This window comes from Microchirus variegatus (assembly GCF_963457635.1).
Source record: "Microchirus variegatus genome assembly, chromosome: 22".
NCBI lineage: Eukaryota > Metazoa > Chordata > Actinopteri > Pleuronectiformes > Soleidae > Microchirus > Microchirus variegatus.
In genome coordinates this window covers 1,192,772-1,210,768 of record NC_139823.1, presented here as the reverse complement: position 1 = coordinate 1,210,768, position 17,997 = coordinate 1,192,772, and the positions used below count along the sequence as shown (strand labels likewise).

At 38.8% G+C, this 17,997-nt stretch overlaps 1 protein-coding gene across 1 annotated transcript; it reads left to right on the top strand.

Annotated features, from left to right (window-relative positions):
- Nucleotides 1-1,123: 1,123 nt before the first annotated feature.
- Nucleotides 1,124-17,865, top strand: LOC310943066 (ras-related protein Rab-6A). Its single transcript, XM_083908568.1, has 8 exons — nucleotides 1,124-1,397; nucleotides 6,234-6,292; nucleotides 6,385-6,438; nucleotides 8,867-8,972; nucleotides 12,636-12,747; nucleotides 13,584-13,677; nucleotides 16,319-16,385; nucleotides 16,707-17,865. The coding sequence occupies exons 1-8, from the start codon at nucleotides 1,328-1,330 to the stop codon at nucleotides 16,769-16,771; spliced, it is 627 nt and encodes a 208-aa protein (XP_083764694.1). The 5' UTR covers nucleotides 1,124-1,327; the 3' UTR covers nucleotides 16,772-17,865.
- The last annotated feature ends 132 nt before the right edge of the window (nucleotides 17,866-17,997 follow it).

The following is a 17,997-nucleotide window of genomic DNA, read 5'->3' as shown; positions in this document are numbered from 1 at the left end:
GGCAAACAATGACAAGGTTCAATATCTCAAGGCTCTGGCAAAACATGAAAGACGTACTGTCATAAGACAAAGTGAGAGGGGGGTAGGAGGGGTAACAAGGACCAGGTGCAAACACTCACGGAATCACTACGGGTGCAGACACTCAGGGATAATCAGACGAGACAAGGACAAGGTAGACGTAGTGCAGATAGACAGGTATTCCTACACCCTTTATTTTCCAAATCAAAGATTTTGTCCATTTACAACATTAACACTGTGGAAACATGTATTTTTGTCTTCAAGGTCCAGTATCTGGGACACACACTTCCATATCATTTCCAACAATATTTTTAAAATAACTCAAACATTCACTCCAGAACAACTCGCCAATCTAAGCTGCTGCAAATCCCACTTTGTTGTACCACTAGAACAGTTTTCCATCAAATATAAAGGTGTAACTTCATGGAACAAGTATATTCACCTGACAGACAGACCACCCTCCCTACCCGTCTATAAAAGGAAATTAAAAGATCATCTGTACTATATGGGATTGTCTTAATACTCTGTACTTACTGGTTTTTTTTTGTTTGTTTGTTTTTTATGTAATTTATCTCTGGATTCTCTTGATTCATTTCAAATTATTTTTTGATTCATTGCTTAATTATACATTTTGGTTACTTTGTTCTAATTGTGTTATTTTCCTCTCATTAATTTATTTATCATCTTTTTTGATAAGATACATTTAATTTTACTTAATTATTTTAATGGTGAGGTTCTCGATAAGCCCTCCCAGGGTTTCTAACCTCTCCAGCACTGACTCATTGTAGTTTATCATATATTATTTATTGTATATTTTTTCTTGTCACGTGATATATTCTTTGTTTGTAATGTTTTATTCAAGTACAAACAATAAACAAACAAACAAACAAAAGGCTTCCTGTGAGAGATTTAGTAGCTGAATGAGTTCGCCCTCTTGTGACAAAAGGTGGTAATACCCTCACTGCAATACCCATCCTCCGGTAGTGCAGTGTGGGTGCACCCCGCAACGTTAGGGGGCAGCATGACAATATGTCTGTGAATACATTGCGTATGAAGAAGAAGACGTCCTGCGACGATAGCGACTGCCGTTGATACTGTTATGGACATGTCAGAGGAGGCGCAGCTGGAGTAGATATTGTTTTGAAGCTTGGGGGAGTAGTTTTAGCGCACGAAACGTCGCCAGCTGGACGGATACTGCGGTAATACGTCACGGATTCTGGTCCTTTGATATTTGACAACTCGTAAACTAGCGTTAGCTGGCCAACTGGCGAGCCTCGGAAAGTAACATCAGGTCTTCTACCATACAGTCATGGCTTCGGCCGGAGACTTCGGAAACCCTTTGAGAAAATTCAAATTGGTTTTTCTCGGGGAACAGAGTGGTAAGTCTGAAGCTGACGTTAACAGTTGGCCGGCTGTCTAATTTGCATTGAATTTGTTGTGTAGTTAAAGTTTGATTCTGATCTGTAGGTGATTAACGTCAACCTGTTAGCAAGCTATCATTAGCTGGGTAGGGTGGGTTAAAGTTGGCTCAGTGATGCATTGTGTGTCAATACCGCATTCAGATTATTGCAACTTATTTATCACCCAACTCTGAATCTGGTTTGTGTGCTAACTTCCGTGACTCGCTGTGATAACAGATGACATTAGCTGAGACAGTGGGAGCTAATATAAAGTTACAATTCATATAAAACAGGGTAATGGGCTAACTTTGCGTTAACTTAAATTCGTATCTTATTATTTGTTTTTACGAAGTGGAGGCTCCAGAACTAGGCTACGTGCTATGCGTAGAGAGGAATGCTGTCAATCTCGGTCAAAGTACACATAAATTGCAGTGAATACACTGATCGCACCCTGAGGGACACTGACACATCCCCACGATCTTACCTGCCCAGTGACATTCCTGCGATCTCCATACCCGTTTTCCGTTGTCATTCGTAACAGAACACAGAGTGTACTTGTATTGAAAGAGGTTGGAAATTGTTTAAGTTGCGTTGATAAGCAAAGGCGTTTAATATCATTAAAATGTAGCGCTTCCGGGTTACGTGAGACATTATTACACAAATCACAGAGCAGATGGGGTGAAGCTTTTGCTTAGTGTAGAACTGGGATTAATTCATCCAACTCTTTTCCAAATATTGACTGATACTTCAAATTTAACATGTGTTGACAAGAAATAATATATAGCATATAGCATAGGGTTTCACAATATAACTTTCACAATATCATTTTAAGTAGGCATGTTTTATATATATTCATGCATTCGAGTATGGAGGACCGAAAATGCCAAAATGAAATAAATGAATACACCATTAAAAAATGAGGTAACACTTTAGATTAGGGAACACATATTCACCATTAACTAGGTGCTTACTAACATATATAAGTTGCATACTTGCCCTTTATTAGTAATCATTAAGCACTTATTAACACCTTATTCTACATAACCTTATTCTACCTCTATTACGACATGAATTAAGATTTTTCCTACATAAGGTGTTAATATGTGCTTAATATTTACTAATTAAGGGCTAGTATGCTACTTATATGCATGTTAGTAAGCACCTAGTTAATGGTGAATATGTGTTCCCTCATCTAAAGTGTGACCAAAAATTAAATTATTTCTTATATATATATAAGAAATAATTTCTTCGAAATCAGTTGTTTTGCTCTTGTTTTGGGGCTGGATCTGTCGTGTGTGAATTTGTATTTAGTTATTTAATTTTGGCACTTTCTGTCCTCCATATTAATGGGGATGCAACAATTCATCAATGATTAAGCGATTACTAAATTAATGAACTATTTTGATAATAGGTTTGAGTGTTTTATATATCAACCTATTTTTTTTTTTTTTTTTAGCTTCTCAAATGGTCATTATTTCTGTTTTCACTGGTGGAACTGGGAAAACTGGCAAGAAAGATGGATCAAAACTGTACAAAAGATCATCCCTCTTTGCATGTTTCTTTCATTGTTTATAATTGCCTCACATTTGAGTTCCTACGCTGTTGGGGTCCTTGAACACACCATAGACTACTGCTCGGCTTAGAGCACTGCCTTCATTTCGAGTAAAGGCCACATTATACTTCTCCGACTGCGTATGCGTTATCCGTCTGCGTCACCACGTAGACCACTCGAGCCTTTATACTTCTGCGTCGTGGTGACGGATAGGCGCTGCAATTTCCCGCCCGATCAGTAGGGGTCGCTGCGCAAGGTTGTTGTGCTTTTGGCTACAGTGAGCAATGGCGTCCGAGGGAGAAAGACTGTTGTTGTTGAAACAGCGGCCGTTATTCACTTTTCTGTGTCCCGGAACGCAGTTTTAAGATAATTTGAGGCGAGAAATTGGTCATTTACAGTCTAAACGTGCTGTGTGTGTTAAGATATGACGTATTTATAGTTTGGCAGCAACGAAGTCGGCGGGGATCAGCTCCGCCCTCTGTAGCGCTCGGTGCTCACTGTGAGCCGGCACAGAGCAGCGTTATCTCGGCCTGTCCTGAGGACCAATCGCAGCTCTTGCCGTCTCCGTTGGCCCTTGACGGAGTGACGGACACTTAAAAAATATTCCGTGCACCCGGAGACGACGCAGAGGCTCTTCGACAGGTTCTGCGTCGACACAGAAGACACTGCGTAGCTACGCAGAGCACTTTACGCGGGAGTATAAAATGGGCTTTAAGGCCACATTATACTTCTCCGACTGCGTATGCCTTATCCGTGCTGCAATTTCCCGCCCGACCAGTAGGGGTCGCTGCGCAAGGTTATTCTGCTTCAGGCTACAGTGAGCAATGGCGTCCGAGAAAGAAAGAGAGAGAAAGACTGTTGTTGTTGAAAAAGTAGCCGTTTCTCACTTTTCTGTGTCACGGAACGCAGTTTTAAGATAATTTGAGGCGAGAAATTGGCCATTTAGAGTCTAAACGTGTGCTGTGTGTGTTAAGATATGACTTATTTATTTTTGGCAGCGGCGTTATCGGCGGGGATCAGCTCACTGTGAGCCGGCACGGAGCATCTTCGCTCGGCCTGTCCTGAGGACCATTCGCAGCTCTTGCCGTCTCCGTTGTCCCTTGACGGAGTGATGGACACTTAAAAAATATTTAGTGCAGTCGGAGACGACAGACGACGCAGAGTCTCTGTGTAACCTACGCAGAGCACTTTACGCAGAAGTATAAATTGGGCTTAAGCCCTGACTGCAGTACTCAGATCGAGGAGTGGCTCAACGTGGTTGGAGCTAAACGTTTGACTCCACCCACATTGAGCCACTTGCCCAATACCAGGCGGAAGAGGGAGAACGTATGTTTGAGTTCAAAATATTGTGCGCCTTTCTGCTAAGAGGTAAGTTGCCGTTCGTTGTTCGCATAAATTATGAACTCATTTATGGATAAACACTGCGGTCAAGCCAGCCGCGACTTCAATCTCTGTGGTCAAATCAGCCGCAATTTCCAGTTTCCAAGTATTCTCAGCATTATGGTAAATGCGTGGAAACGGCGTATGGAAACAGCGTACTTACTGGTCCGGATAACTTCATAATAAAGGTATTAAAACGGTAAACTATAATTCTAACATAGATTTTGAATAAAACATGTTCCATTCCAGTGTTTCATCCGCCCATGTTGAATAAAATTTCAGCCCCATTCACTGAATGTGTACGTTATAGAATAAATCTGTGTCGTCTGGATAGAGATAAGCGTATATCTGGCCCTGTAGAAGGTCCAATCCGGCCCGCAAAAGAATTTGTGAAAACTACGATTGTTCGAATGTTGGACAGCACCGCTGATTAGTAGACCGCACATAATCAGTGGTACTGTCCGGCGAGCGGCGAACTGCATAAACCCTGCCACTGTATGTGACTGTATAGACTGAGTCTGCGCTCTGGAGACGTCTGACACAAGGATCACAAACGGTGCCGAACTGTGATGTTTTTGTGGTCCTCCTCAGTCTAAGAACAGGAGATAAAACACACATTGACTTGCACGCTCATTGGCACGTCACAATGCGCTCAATTCCTGGAATTGTCTCACGGAGCTCCGCTTTGTCCGTAAAACACGCGAGAGTGCTGGCAAGGACAGTAGTATCCTGAAGAGCAGAAGTCCACAAAATGTTCTCAAATAGTCTTCTCAAATGAGAGTTAATAGCAACAGGTTCCAAATGCCAATGTCACTCCTGGAATCAACTCCAGAACTTTTACCTGCTTAATTGAAGATGACATAATGAGAGAATAGCCCACACCTGTCCATGAAGTAGCTTTTCAGTCAATTGTCCCATTACTTTTCGTCCCCTAACAAGTGGGAGGGAAGAATGCACAAAATGTTTCTTTTGTGGTGCCTACACATGTCTGATTTTATTTAAATAATTCTTGCACACTGTCTGTTAATCATATAAACTTTATTTCACTTCTCCAATATCACTGTGCTTGTCTCCTATATGATATATTTAACTGAAATTTCCTAAACAACCAATGATTTATAAAGGAAAATCATGAAAATTTACAGGGGTACCGAAACTTTTGCATACCACTGTATAAAGGAGTTTATTAAAGCCTTATATAAAATTAATAATAATGATGATGATAATAGTAAAGCAAACAGAGCATCCATCTGCTGTTCAGGAGAAGTGATCCTTGCGTATTGATTCCTGGCTTTTTTTCAGAACGCTTGCAGAGCCTGAGAATACAATAAAACCCAGCGTTCTCAGCAGTGGCTGAACTGTTTGTTTTGAAACTTTGGGGCTTTATAAACGAGGTAATTGCGCAGATACACACAAAAATACAGCGTTAATTGGAACTTCCGGTCTATGGGAGCTTTAAAGTGTTGCTCCTACTAAGGCAATAACATATCAGGACTCTCCAGCCCTAATCTGCTCATCTGCTGTGAATATTCTGAATATTTCACAAAAGTCTTGTTGAAAAAAAATAATGCAGAGGGCACAGAAATGCTAGAGTGCTTTCACTTTGAAACGGGCACAGAGCGTGTTAGATTTGTGACACATGTAAGACCCCTTGCAGCAGAAATGACATACTGTTTATTTAACCATATGCTATTATGATATTATAACACAACCCTGGGTTAGTCTCTGTCTCTGTCCTTTTTGTTTATTTAGTTATTATTTTGATAATAAATGTATCACTATATTCTATATGTTGTGTTTTACATTGTGTCGTATGGATATATTCTTTCTATTAAATCTAAACTTGTCTGATTTTATCATTGTACTGTTGTTGTTTTTTCCAGTGGGAAAGACCTCCTTGATCACAAGGTTTATGTATGACAGCTTTGACAACACTTACCAAGTGAGATGATTCTGTCTACCTTATTTAATCACGATTTCAAAAACAAGTTGAGAATTATTTTGAATACTTACTGTGTTTTACTCATTTTCCAGGCCACAATAGGAATAGATTTCCTGTCAAAAACTATGTATCTTGAAGACAGAACGGTAAGTTTTATTTTCATCACCACTGGTGTTGAGAGGAGTCTATGAGGAAATGATCTTGTGACAGATGGGGCTTTGGTGTTAGGACTGTCAAGTGGCACTTGTGTACTGAGTTCTAACATGATTTTTTTTTGTTCATTTCTGTGTTTGTTTTTGAACAGTTGAGTAATGTTCTTTATTGAAAAGGCACCCTGGGGCCTGTTTCACAAAGCAGTTTAGTGAAAACTCTGAGTCTGTTAACCCTGAAATAAGGGTTCGGTTTCAAAAAGCCAGTTCAGCTTAACTCTGAGTCAGTTACCCTGGCAACAAACGCCTTGAACCTAACCTGCTCGCTGGCAGGTTTTCTTCAACAAACCTTGAGTTTCTCTCTGTCTCCGCCCTCTTTCAGACACACACGGTATTTGACTTCCTCATTCATTCAGTCAGCAGAGTTTTGGCGTAGTATAGTTCTGCGTCTGTTCTGCGTCTACATTAGAAGTTATATTAGGTGGTGACTATTTTCACTACCATGTGCTTTTGACAGTGATCCCGTGGATGAAGGAGCAGCATTACTGCGCAGAGAATTAAATATTCCTCGGGAGATGATTATCAGACCGCGCATAGATTTCACTTATCTTTTTGAGCGGTACAGTTTCACGTCACAGTTCATCATTTACATACACAACCTAATCCGTCCTTACATTTCCAACATTACCAACCGGAGTCATGCTCTCACATCACAGCAGAAATTGTGTGTTGCGCTGCAGTGCAAGTGCAACACACACGCTTAACTCGAGGTGAAACTACTCCGAGTTGAACAAACTAACTCTAACTAGGAAACTCTGAGTTTTCGGTTTCAGAACCGCTGATTTGAGTTAGTTTGTTCAACTCGGAGTAGTTTCACCTCGAGTTAAGCACGTGCACCACAAGTCTAAAAAGACAGCATGAATGGAGCCCCGTTTCAACGAGTCACCATGGCAACGGGGAAGCGGAGGGTGACGTTCCTCACCCCAGTGGAGTTGAAAATCTTAATGCGGTCAAACAATGAGTTTGAGCAAGTAAGTGTAACACCACTGCAGCAGCAAAAGAGGTGTTGGAGAACATTGCTGCTGATGCGGAAGTTTAAATGTTGTCATTTGCACAATCACAATAATATTACAGGGGGAAACTGCTTGAGTGGTAGACTATTAATTTATTTCATTTAGGTGTAATCCCGTGGGGGAGAAGCACAGTTGGCAGCAGTTTAATATGAAACATAAAAACATTGTTCAAACAGGTAAGACCTCAGCATAATCTCATGGGATTACCTTATTTTGATTATGTTTTACATTGTAAAGTAAATAAGTGACTGTTTGACTGTACAGTTGTTTTATCCCCAACATAATGCTGTTTTCACACATAAATGACTTCTCATTCTATATATCATGTTCAAGTGCTCTGCATCTCCAATGTTCTATAAAAACTCCCATTTGTAAAAAAAAAAAAAAAACGCAGCGCAACACACAATTTCTGCTGGGATGTGAGAGCATTACTGCGGTTGGTAATGTTGGAAATGTAAGGACGGATGAGGTTGTGTAAGTAAATGATTGACTGTGACGTGATTATTTAATTTGAATATTTAATTCTCTGCGCAGTAATGCTGCACCTTCATCCACGGGATCACTGTCAAAAGGACATGGTAGTGAAAATAGTCTCCACCTAATATAACTTCTAATGTAGACGCAGAACAGACGCAGAACTATACTACGCCAAAACTCGCCTGCTGACTGAATGAATGAGGAAGTCAAATACCGTGTGTGTCTGAAAGAGGGCGGAGACAGAGAGAAACTCAAGGTTTGTTGAGAAAAACCTGGTCCCGACCAGGTTAGGTTCATAGAGCATGTTACCATGGTAACTGACCGAGAGCTTAAGTTACCTCTCTCTGTGAAACAGGCTAGAGTTACTCCTCTTTCTCTGGTTTGACTTACCTCCCTTTGTGAAACGGAAAACTCAGTTTCCCTCAATTCAGGGTTAACAGACTCAGAGTTTTCACTAAACCTGCTTTGTGAAACGGACCTCAGGATGGCATTCTTCTTGGGCTGTCTTTTGTTTATGTTTTTTTCCCCCTACCTTTTCCTACCCCTCCATCTATTCCCTTCATTCCTGTTTTCCAATTAAATACCTAACTTGATCGAGAGAGAAGGAATGATGACAATTGAAGGAAGATGATTAATTTCTCCCCATGGGCCCGTATTGCTTGCTATTTCTGGCGTTCACCCACTACCTGCATGCACATCGTCTCTCTTTCTCTCTTTTCCCATTAGGTTTCTTTTAAATTTTGCTTTTGATCACCTTAACTTACCTAATTTATGACCTTGTATTTTTTCTGGTTTTGTTTTCATTCTTTCTGTTTTTTTAATTTATTTTTTAATTTAATTTTTCCTCCCATCCCTTTCCCCTTCCTGTCCCACAGATCAGGTTGCAGTTGTGGGACACGGCAGGACAAGAGCGATTTCGAAGCCTCATCCCGAGTTACATCAGAGACTCAGCTGCTGCTGTCGTAGTGTACGACATCACAAGTAGGTAGACAACTGGTCTAGGGCTGCAACTAACGATTATTTTTGGTGTCGACTAATCACGATTATCTTCGTTAGAATCTCATACTTTTAGGGGCAGATCGAATGATTAAAATTGCACAAAGAAGCGAGGACTTACGGTAATTTAAAATACACATGCCCCATGGTGTCACCGGTGATCCCTGTGGTTGTAAAAAGTATGTCAAAACAGCTTCGCCTGTAATTGAACTCGATTCAATTAATTTAGTGCTCCCTAAGCTAGCTTCTTCCATGATGTTCTGACTGACGGACGTACGACACAAACATATTATGTACTTGCTTCATAGTCTGATGGTTAATTAATAAATGAGCATGTGATTTAAAAATATCTACGGGTATCAACGTTATTTGTGAACTCACTTCTCTGTGGTACGTGATGATACAGCGGCTGCACGGTGTCGGTGTTTAACGTGTTCGTGAATCGCCGTAGTGCTACCATGGAATGAGTTTATTTAATGTGTTTCGCTGGTTTATTTTCAGTGAAATGTTCCAAAACTTTGGAAACTTTGGGTCAGAGTTTACAAGACTCTTCGTCTGTCTCCGCCATAATTTGTGCGTTCTTCTTCTCTCCTTCCTTGCGGGATGTAAACAGCTAGCAACTTCCTGTAGCTAGTTCTGGATAGCGTGAGTGTGTTTGGTCGTGTTTGTTTACACTGCAGTTATAGCTGAGCTTAGAGCGGCCGGTGTGTGATTTACAATTACAATAACAATAACAATAACACGACGCGTCGGCGCTTAAATTTTATCGTCGACAAATTTTTGTAGTCGACGTAATCGTTGCAGCCCTAAACTGGTCCACCTGCCTCTCCTCAGTCTGTGAAGTTGTGAAACAAAAGTTTCAGTTAAAAATACACTTAAAACCAGGGCTGGGCGATATGGCCTCAAATCAATATCACGATATGTTGAGCAGCTCACCTCGATAACGATAAATAAACGATAAGGTTGAAGTTGCTAAATGACGTCATCACCTAATTTGCATAATTGACCATTTGCCTGATGACACAGATATCGGTACTGACACATATCAGACATAACACACATGAAATGCAGTAATTTATTTTGTGTGAGACTGAGTGAAGAAACATTTACATTTACACCTACATTTAATAAGTCGTAATTTGTACGAGTACATTAAAATACTCCCAGGAGGAAGCAACTACTAGCACCATGAGTACATACAGATACACAAAAGGCACACACCTTATGACATGCCACCAGCATGCATGGTATGATTGAGTATTCTAAACTTTCATCCTCCTTATTAACCACCATCTGTCTTTCCTTATTAACTCTAGTTGAACTGTAATCGCTGATGACTATTTACATAATCCAACCATTGTGGGTTATTGTTATTGTTGTGGAGAAGAGATTAGCATCTGCTGTGGATGGCCTAAATAACGTATGTGTTACTTTCACTGGTAAATAGTAACTGAAGAAACACGAGGTGAATCAATTTCTACCTATGATCACTTTTTTCTGCAAATGATACATATTTAATATCTGATATCTATGTATTGCATGTTTACACTGTATTTTCAATAAAGCAATAAAACAATTTTTCCTATTTTAGTATATATTTCACTAAAATAACTTAAAATTAATTTAATATAATAATAATAATAATTGTATAATAATATAATATAATAATTGTTAGTTGCATCCCAAACAGGAACACAAAGGTTTTGTGAATTCAGCAGAACACATTTGCTTACATTTGCATTTTGCTAACCAACCAACCTAGCCCTGCACTGAGCTTTGCAGTCTCCAATATCTTCACTTTCTTCACTTTTTCCCTGACCCAGTTGTATTTAAAGTTCCCATTGAACGGAAGTACCAATTAATGCTGTTTTTTTGTGTGTGTGTATCTGCGCCATTATCTCATTTATGAAGCTCTGAATGTTCGAAACAAACAGATCAGCCACTGCTGAGAATGCTGTGTTTTATTGTAATCTCTGGCTCAGCGAGATCTCTGAAAAAACCCGTTCTCGTTACGTAAACAGCGGTTCTCCTGAACAGCGGATCCTCCTTCTTCGGGCACTAGTCCGGGCACATCCGGTTATGTACATTGAACCGCAGAAGAACGTCCGTTGTGGAGGTGTTTCACGAGCGAAAGTGTGTTCTGACTCTCGGTCCAACTCCGGGTCAAAGGCGTAAAAGGGACTGCGGTGGGGAGTCGTGACGAAGCCCTAATTCAGGGGTGTGATTTTTCTGTTTTTAATCGGAATCACGTTTTTTCCGGCCAGAAAATGAGCCTCAGGTGAGTCTCAGTTACTTTAGAGACTCATTTTAACAATTGGGAGTTACGTAAACATGACGTCACATGCGTCTTTTTCCAGTCAGTTGCCATGGAAACGTGTCATGCGTTAACGCCGTATAGTGCCCAGCACTATATATTATTTAAAAAAAAATTAGGATTTTTTTTGTCATCATGTAATATTTGTGAAACATTTAGGTAACCAGTAGGGCTGCAACGATGAATTAATTGATTTCAGAGAGATTTATTTTTATTTTTTTTACAATTAATACAAGCTTTATAATTTTTTTAAGCTTCTTAAATGTGAATATTGTCTGGTTTCTTCTCTCCATTTGACAAAAAATCATTAAAACTAGGTTCCAGGCTTAATAAAAACTGATCAACATTTTAACTATGTTTTATGGACAAAAAATATTAGATTAATTGAGAAAATAATTGACAGATTGATTCTAAAACTAAACAGTATATTTCATTAAACACTGAAAAGACATCTCTAGCAGTGTTTCTTTGACAACCAATTTAATTTCAAGATGGAAATTGTGGCACTTAGGCCATCTATCCCAAGATGAAAGTCTCTGTGAGTAGTGAAAGAGGTTGGTGGTTTAACTCTTTTCCATGTAGGCTACTGCACTTTATTTAAATTTTTGAAACAATACCGTCACGTCATGGTAGGTGCACTGCCGAGTCTTTTTTTTGTCCTTTGCCAATCACACCCCTGCTATTTAAACATTGTTGAAACAATTTTTCAACATTTTGATAATGAGTAGCAGTGCATCCACCGTTCCAGAGGGGGAGCTGCGCTTCTGAAAGCTGGTGAGCTTATTACGTCACTTCCAGGTATTGGCCAATCACAAGACAGTTGGGAAGGCTCTACGCTGGCTGACCAATCACAACACAGTCTGTCTTCTGGGAGTGAGGTTTCAGTCTGAAACAGCGTGGCTGACGAGAGCTTCAGTGAGGAGAGATTTCTATCGGCTCATTTACAACAACTAGGAGGTTTTGACCGTAAAAACAAGTTAATGTATGTAAGTAGACCTCCATAACTAACATACATGTGCTATAGGACCACTCTATTGGAGCTTTAAATCTGGATCCCATGTCTCTCTGTAGCTCTCTGTAAACCTGACCTGTACCACTACACTGGCTGTCTGTGGAACGGCTGCCCCTTCCTTCTTTTACATAATGATATGATCCTCGTCTGTACTTGTGCATGTCAATGGCTGCATGGTGTACCAGCTCTTAGAGCCAGCTCGTTCGCAACCGACACATCACTACTGTTGGTGATGTTACTTCCTCTTAACTGGAACAACAACATCACCCATTTCTCTTTAACACTGATGCATTGCTTCCCATTTCTCCTGTATCTCCTTCAGATGTCAATTCCTTCCAGCAAACCACAAAATGGATTGATGACGTGAGAACAGAGAGAGGAAGTGATGTCATCATCATGCTGGTGGGAAACAAGACAGATCTTGCAGATAAGAGGTAAGTTCTTCCTCATCCTGCTTATCTGAAAACAGGTTCTCTTCATTCAAAGCATGTTCATGAAGTCATTAGTTGATTGTTGCTGTTGACCCATCAATACTATTTTTGTCTTTACTGAGATCTGAGGATGTTACCGGTGTTCTCTGTAGATGATGAAGCTATTTCTCACTTCTTTTTTTATTAGTAGATGCTTGTGTTTGTTTTCAAGTAATTATTTGGTACTTAACAGAGGTGTCTGCAAAATAGATTAATGTCAAAATCATGATTCTTATACTCTATTCTTATACAAATTGATTACATTTTTAAAAACATTGCTTTAGTTTTGATTGGTATGGCTTGTTTCATTTCAAATTAGTTTGAAGTACAACTGAACCAAGGTATGTCATACCCTCAATGTAACTTTTTCAGGTTTTACTCAGTATACGTGTGCAAGTCTAGCTTAAATTAATGTAAATGGGTTTTTTTTTTATTGGATTATTTTGCACAAACTTCCCTCTGATTTCATGACAACATAACTTTTCTTAGCACACAGCAGCAGAATAGACCCTCAAATTAGCAGCTCCATGTACTGAATTAATTTTGATTAAAAAAATGATTTTGAATGGGACATAGTTTTGAATCTACAATCGATTTTTAATCTTGACCCAGAGAATCAGAATCATGTTGACTGGTGAGATTCTGGAAGACTCGCATCTCTAGTACTTAATCAGTCAAGCTTAAGTAAATTGATAGCCGTCAGTTGTGTGTATGAAAAATTTGTTTGTGATCTTCTTGTTTAATAAAGCTAAATTTTTTGTTTCTGGATGTGCATTTTTTAACCCCCTTATCTACCACAGGCAAGTATCTATTGAAGAGGGTGAGCGGAAAGCCAAAGAACTGAATGTAATGTTTATCGAGACTAGTGCGAAAGCGGGCTACAACGTAAAGCAGGTAAGCGTGTGTGTGTGTGTGTGTGTGTGTGTGTGTGTGTGTGTGTGTGTGTGTGGGGGTGTGTGTGTGTGGGGGTGTGTGTGTGTTTGGGGGTGTGTGTTGTGCTCTGTTGTGCTGCTGCCATCTGGACTCCTCAATGTCTTCTGTCAGAATCAATATTAATTAATATTAATGCTCCACAATCTTAAAAATGATTTCTGTCTATATTTTAGGATGGGATCAGTTTTCACACATGTGTGTATATATATATCACATGTGTGTGAAAACACTGATCCCATCCATAAATATATATATACATATATATATATATATGTATGTATGTATGTATATAAATATATATATATATATGTGTGTGTATGTATATATATATATATATATATGTGTATGTATATATATATATGTGTATAGATGTGTGTATGTATGTATATATATATATGTGTATAGATGTATGTATACATGTATTTATATATATGTGTATGTGTGTACGTATATATATGTGTGTATGTATATATATATGCATATATGTATGTGTATATATGTATATACGTATATATGTGTATATATGTATATACGTATATATGTGTATATACGTATATACAGTCCTGTGTGGACTGTTTTGCGAGGGAAGTCAAACAAAAAGCTGGTCATTGTGTGTTGTTTGCTTGGCAACATAGCCCATTTCCTTGGTACATACTGTAAATAAAAACACTTTTACAACTTATAATAACTTATAGTTATAGTTTCAGTTCAACATAATTATTGTGTTTCCTTGTTCTAGTTGTTAATTTGCTGAATTTATGTAAGAATTTATCTATGAATAACTAGGCCTGTTTTGCCTAATCTGTGGTGTATAAAAAAATATATATATTTAAAAGAAATAAATAAGCAACGCTTAGCCTGGTGGCCTGTCCGGCTTATGATGCACTGAGGGAAACCCTTGGCGGGAGAGTGTTTGTGAGGAGATCATGGATGTATTACATGAACTGGATAGAGCACCGCTTCTTTGGCTCCGTTCATTCCTATGAAGCTGCTCACCCAGCGCATATGCCAAAAAGGTTTTTGACTTCCGTGTTTAGTTCCGGGTTATGGGGCCCATAGAGCATGCGCAGTAGTGTCCCTACCATAATTCCTCTCGACTATGTGAACGAGCCGTCCACGTTATCGACTTGCTCAGCGCGTACATGAACAGCGAAAGGCATGATGGGAGTAAGCTAATGACGTAAGCTAGCGGATTTCATGAATACCGGCGCCACGTTAACTTCTCCTTTAAACCATGGATTTGTAAATAAATGCAAAACTAATGATAGTGAGGTGAATATAGTAAGCTGAAAAGTACAAAGACGTAGTTGAAGATCAACACGATTAATAAAAATTGTTTATTAATTGACTTTAATTGACTGTGGCTATTAGTTTATATGTGTTACAGCAATTGGTTCTCAAAGTGCGGCCCGAGGGCCAATGGCCGCCCGCAGAAACATTTCTGGTGGCCCGCAATGAATTACAGTTGATAGTTTTAATCCAGGAGCTACTAAGCTTGATAAATGTTTATTGGATGTTACTGGATACAGACCAATAAGTGTAAACTGTAGAACTGCAATCTGGTCATTAAAATTATTAAAAATGTGATTTTTTTCCGTGTTTTTTCCTTTGGCGGCCCTCAATCCAATGTTGGGTTCCTAAATTGGCCCTCGGGTATCAAAACTTTGAGAACCCCTGTGTTACAGGAATCATGTTGTTTTTGTCTGATTTCCCTTATATAATTGTATAATTATTATTAAGAACAATAACAACGTGTTAAAGTAGTTTTATAACTCCTGATTCTTTCACTCAACCTGTTTATAATAAACTATAATTCGAGTGTTCATCACATTTAACAGTAACTTCATGAACCGATAGTGACGATAAGACAAACAAAGTGACCGCAGGTCTCAGTGCATCACACGGTCACAGCTCCACAGTCCACACTGTCATCAGTGTCACGATGTCCAGGACTGAAGACAGTGATAAAGTGCAGCATGTCAGTCTCCTCTCTTCAATTGATCCACACACCAGCTCTTTAATACATCGATAATACGTTTGAAAATAAATGTTAATGAGCGACGATTTAATAACTAAAACCTGCTTTGTCATAATATTTTCAAAATTGTAAATGAAAACCCCTCATTGTCTTGATTTATTCACATTTCTCATGAAGTTTTCATATCGTACGGTTCACTAGCAGCAGCGCCGTTCCCGAGACGTCACATGACCACTAGGCTGTGCTTGTATACAGCTGTGACGTCACTCTGGGAAATAAGATTTGTCTGGGCTTTTTTATGGCCTTTAAGAATGTATTTCAAATATGAAACTTTTGGGATGGCGAGTATCTTGAGCATCATCATAGAACTTCCAGCACAACTTAAAAATGTCACTTCCTATCAATGAAACAAAGCAATAAAGCACAATTACATCTTCTTTTATTATGGGCTCTCTGTAGTTCAAACAGTACAGGCAAAAATTCCAATCTAATTTTGCAAAGTTTTATTGGGTGGCTTCCTCTTTATGAGCTTCAAGTGGTCCTCATGGGAATACTGTATTCACAGCTCTTAGTCTTGATTCCATCTTGTTTTGTTTTTATGTATACATTTGTCTCTTCCTCCAGCTTTTCCGTCGTGTGGCAGCCGCCCTACCTGGCATGGACACCACGCAGGACAAAGGTCGAGAGGACAGTATCCTTAGTTTTCATAGTGTGTGTATATGTATATGGTTGTCTACACATATATACATATATATATATATATATATATGTATATATATATATATATGTATATATATATATATATATGTTTATATTTATGTATGTATATATATATATGTGTGTATATATATATATGTGTATATGTATATCACAATAGTCCATATTCATGATGCAAAATGAATCTATAAACACCACAAACCTTGAACCATTATTCATGTAGGTTGTACAGAGCCAAAACTTTAGCAGCATATTACTCTCTTGTGTGATGTTCCTTCAGTCCTAAACTTTTCAGTGATTGACATAAAACTCGAGAAACCACTGGAGCAACCCATCAGTGATGGAGGCTGCCCCTGCTAATGCCATGTGCCATCATTGCTAAATAATGCTACTGGCTTCTTTACACTCTTCACTACACCAGCCTCTGTTCCCCAGTGAGGACCCCCCTCCCCCCAGAAAAACGCTACACACAACATCCGTTATCATCACCTTTGTGGAAACTGTGCGCTCTCAGGTGGAAATTCATAAATCACTTCAACTGAACTTTTGCACTGTAACATACACGCTGAAACAGTATTCACTGTTCTACTGAGTTTACTGTCAGTTTATTTTAGCATTGCTGTTGTTTGTCTCAAGATAACTTTTTTGAAACAAAGTGAAAGAAAACAAATCAAGGTATGTGTGTTTAAAGGTGTGATAATTCTTTCAAATCTTAAATGTAGCTTTAAGCTGAAGAGGAACATTGTGGTTTTGGTGTGGATTATTGATCTTTAGCAGTTGATTAACAACAATGTTCTCATAATTAATGTTCTTTTTTACTCTGTGAAAGGAAATCCGTACTATATTTGGGAGCTCTCAGTGCTGATGTGTTGTACTTCACACACATTCACAGTGCAGCTTTGGTGGCCTCTTGCAGCCGTTTTGTTGTTTGCGGTGTTTGCACCAACAGTCACATGATATGACGAGGTACATGATATAAACACTGAAACATTATGTAATAATAAAACAAGCACACAACTAATACAAGCAACACTACCACTCTATTATCCATGTTTCTGTCCCCTATTTCCTTCCCTCACTGTTCCCTTGACATGGGTTTTTGTTAGCAAGGCTTACATTTTCTATCACTGTTTAATTTTCTTTTGTTTTATGTTTTTAAGAATTGTGTCTTCAAAAACCTTCCATAAACGGTAGATGTGGAGATTTATGCCTGTTTGAGTTCAATTGTAGTGGTTTTCTTTAGCACTGGGTTTGTTAAGTTTGTATGTATGACATTTGTAAAGCTGCAGTAGGCAGGATCACTGGGAATGTAAACCACATTTGAAATTGAGCCACAGATTATGAAGATATTAAGATGTTGGGATTGGTTCTCTCTTGGAACCTCTCACGGTTTACTTGATTTATATTATGATGAAAGATTATTGTGGAATTGTTGATCAGTAACACCAAATAAATCCTGCATACTTTACCTTTAAATACTTTTTTGTTCGTGATTATTCTTGTGTGTATTTAATCCAAAATGGTAATATTTATTTTTGTTGGATTTATGATTTTAGTTTATTTTGTGGGTCTTCATATCTTTTCAC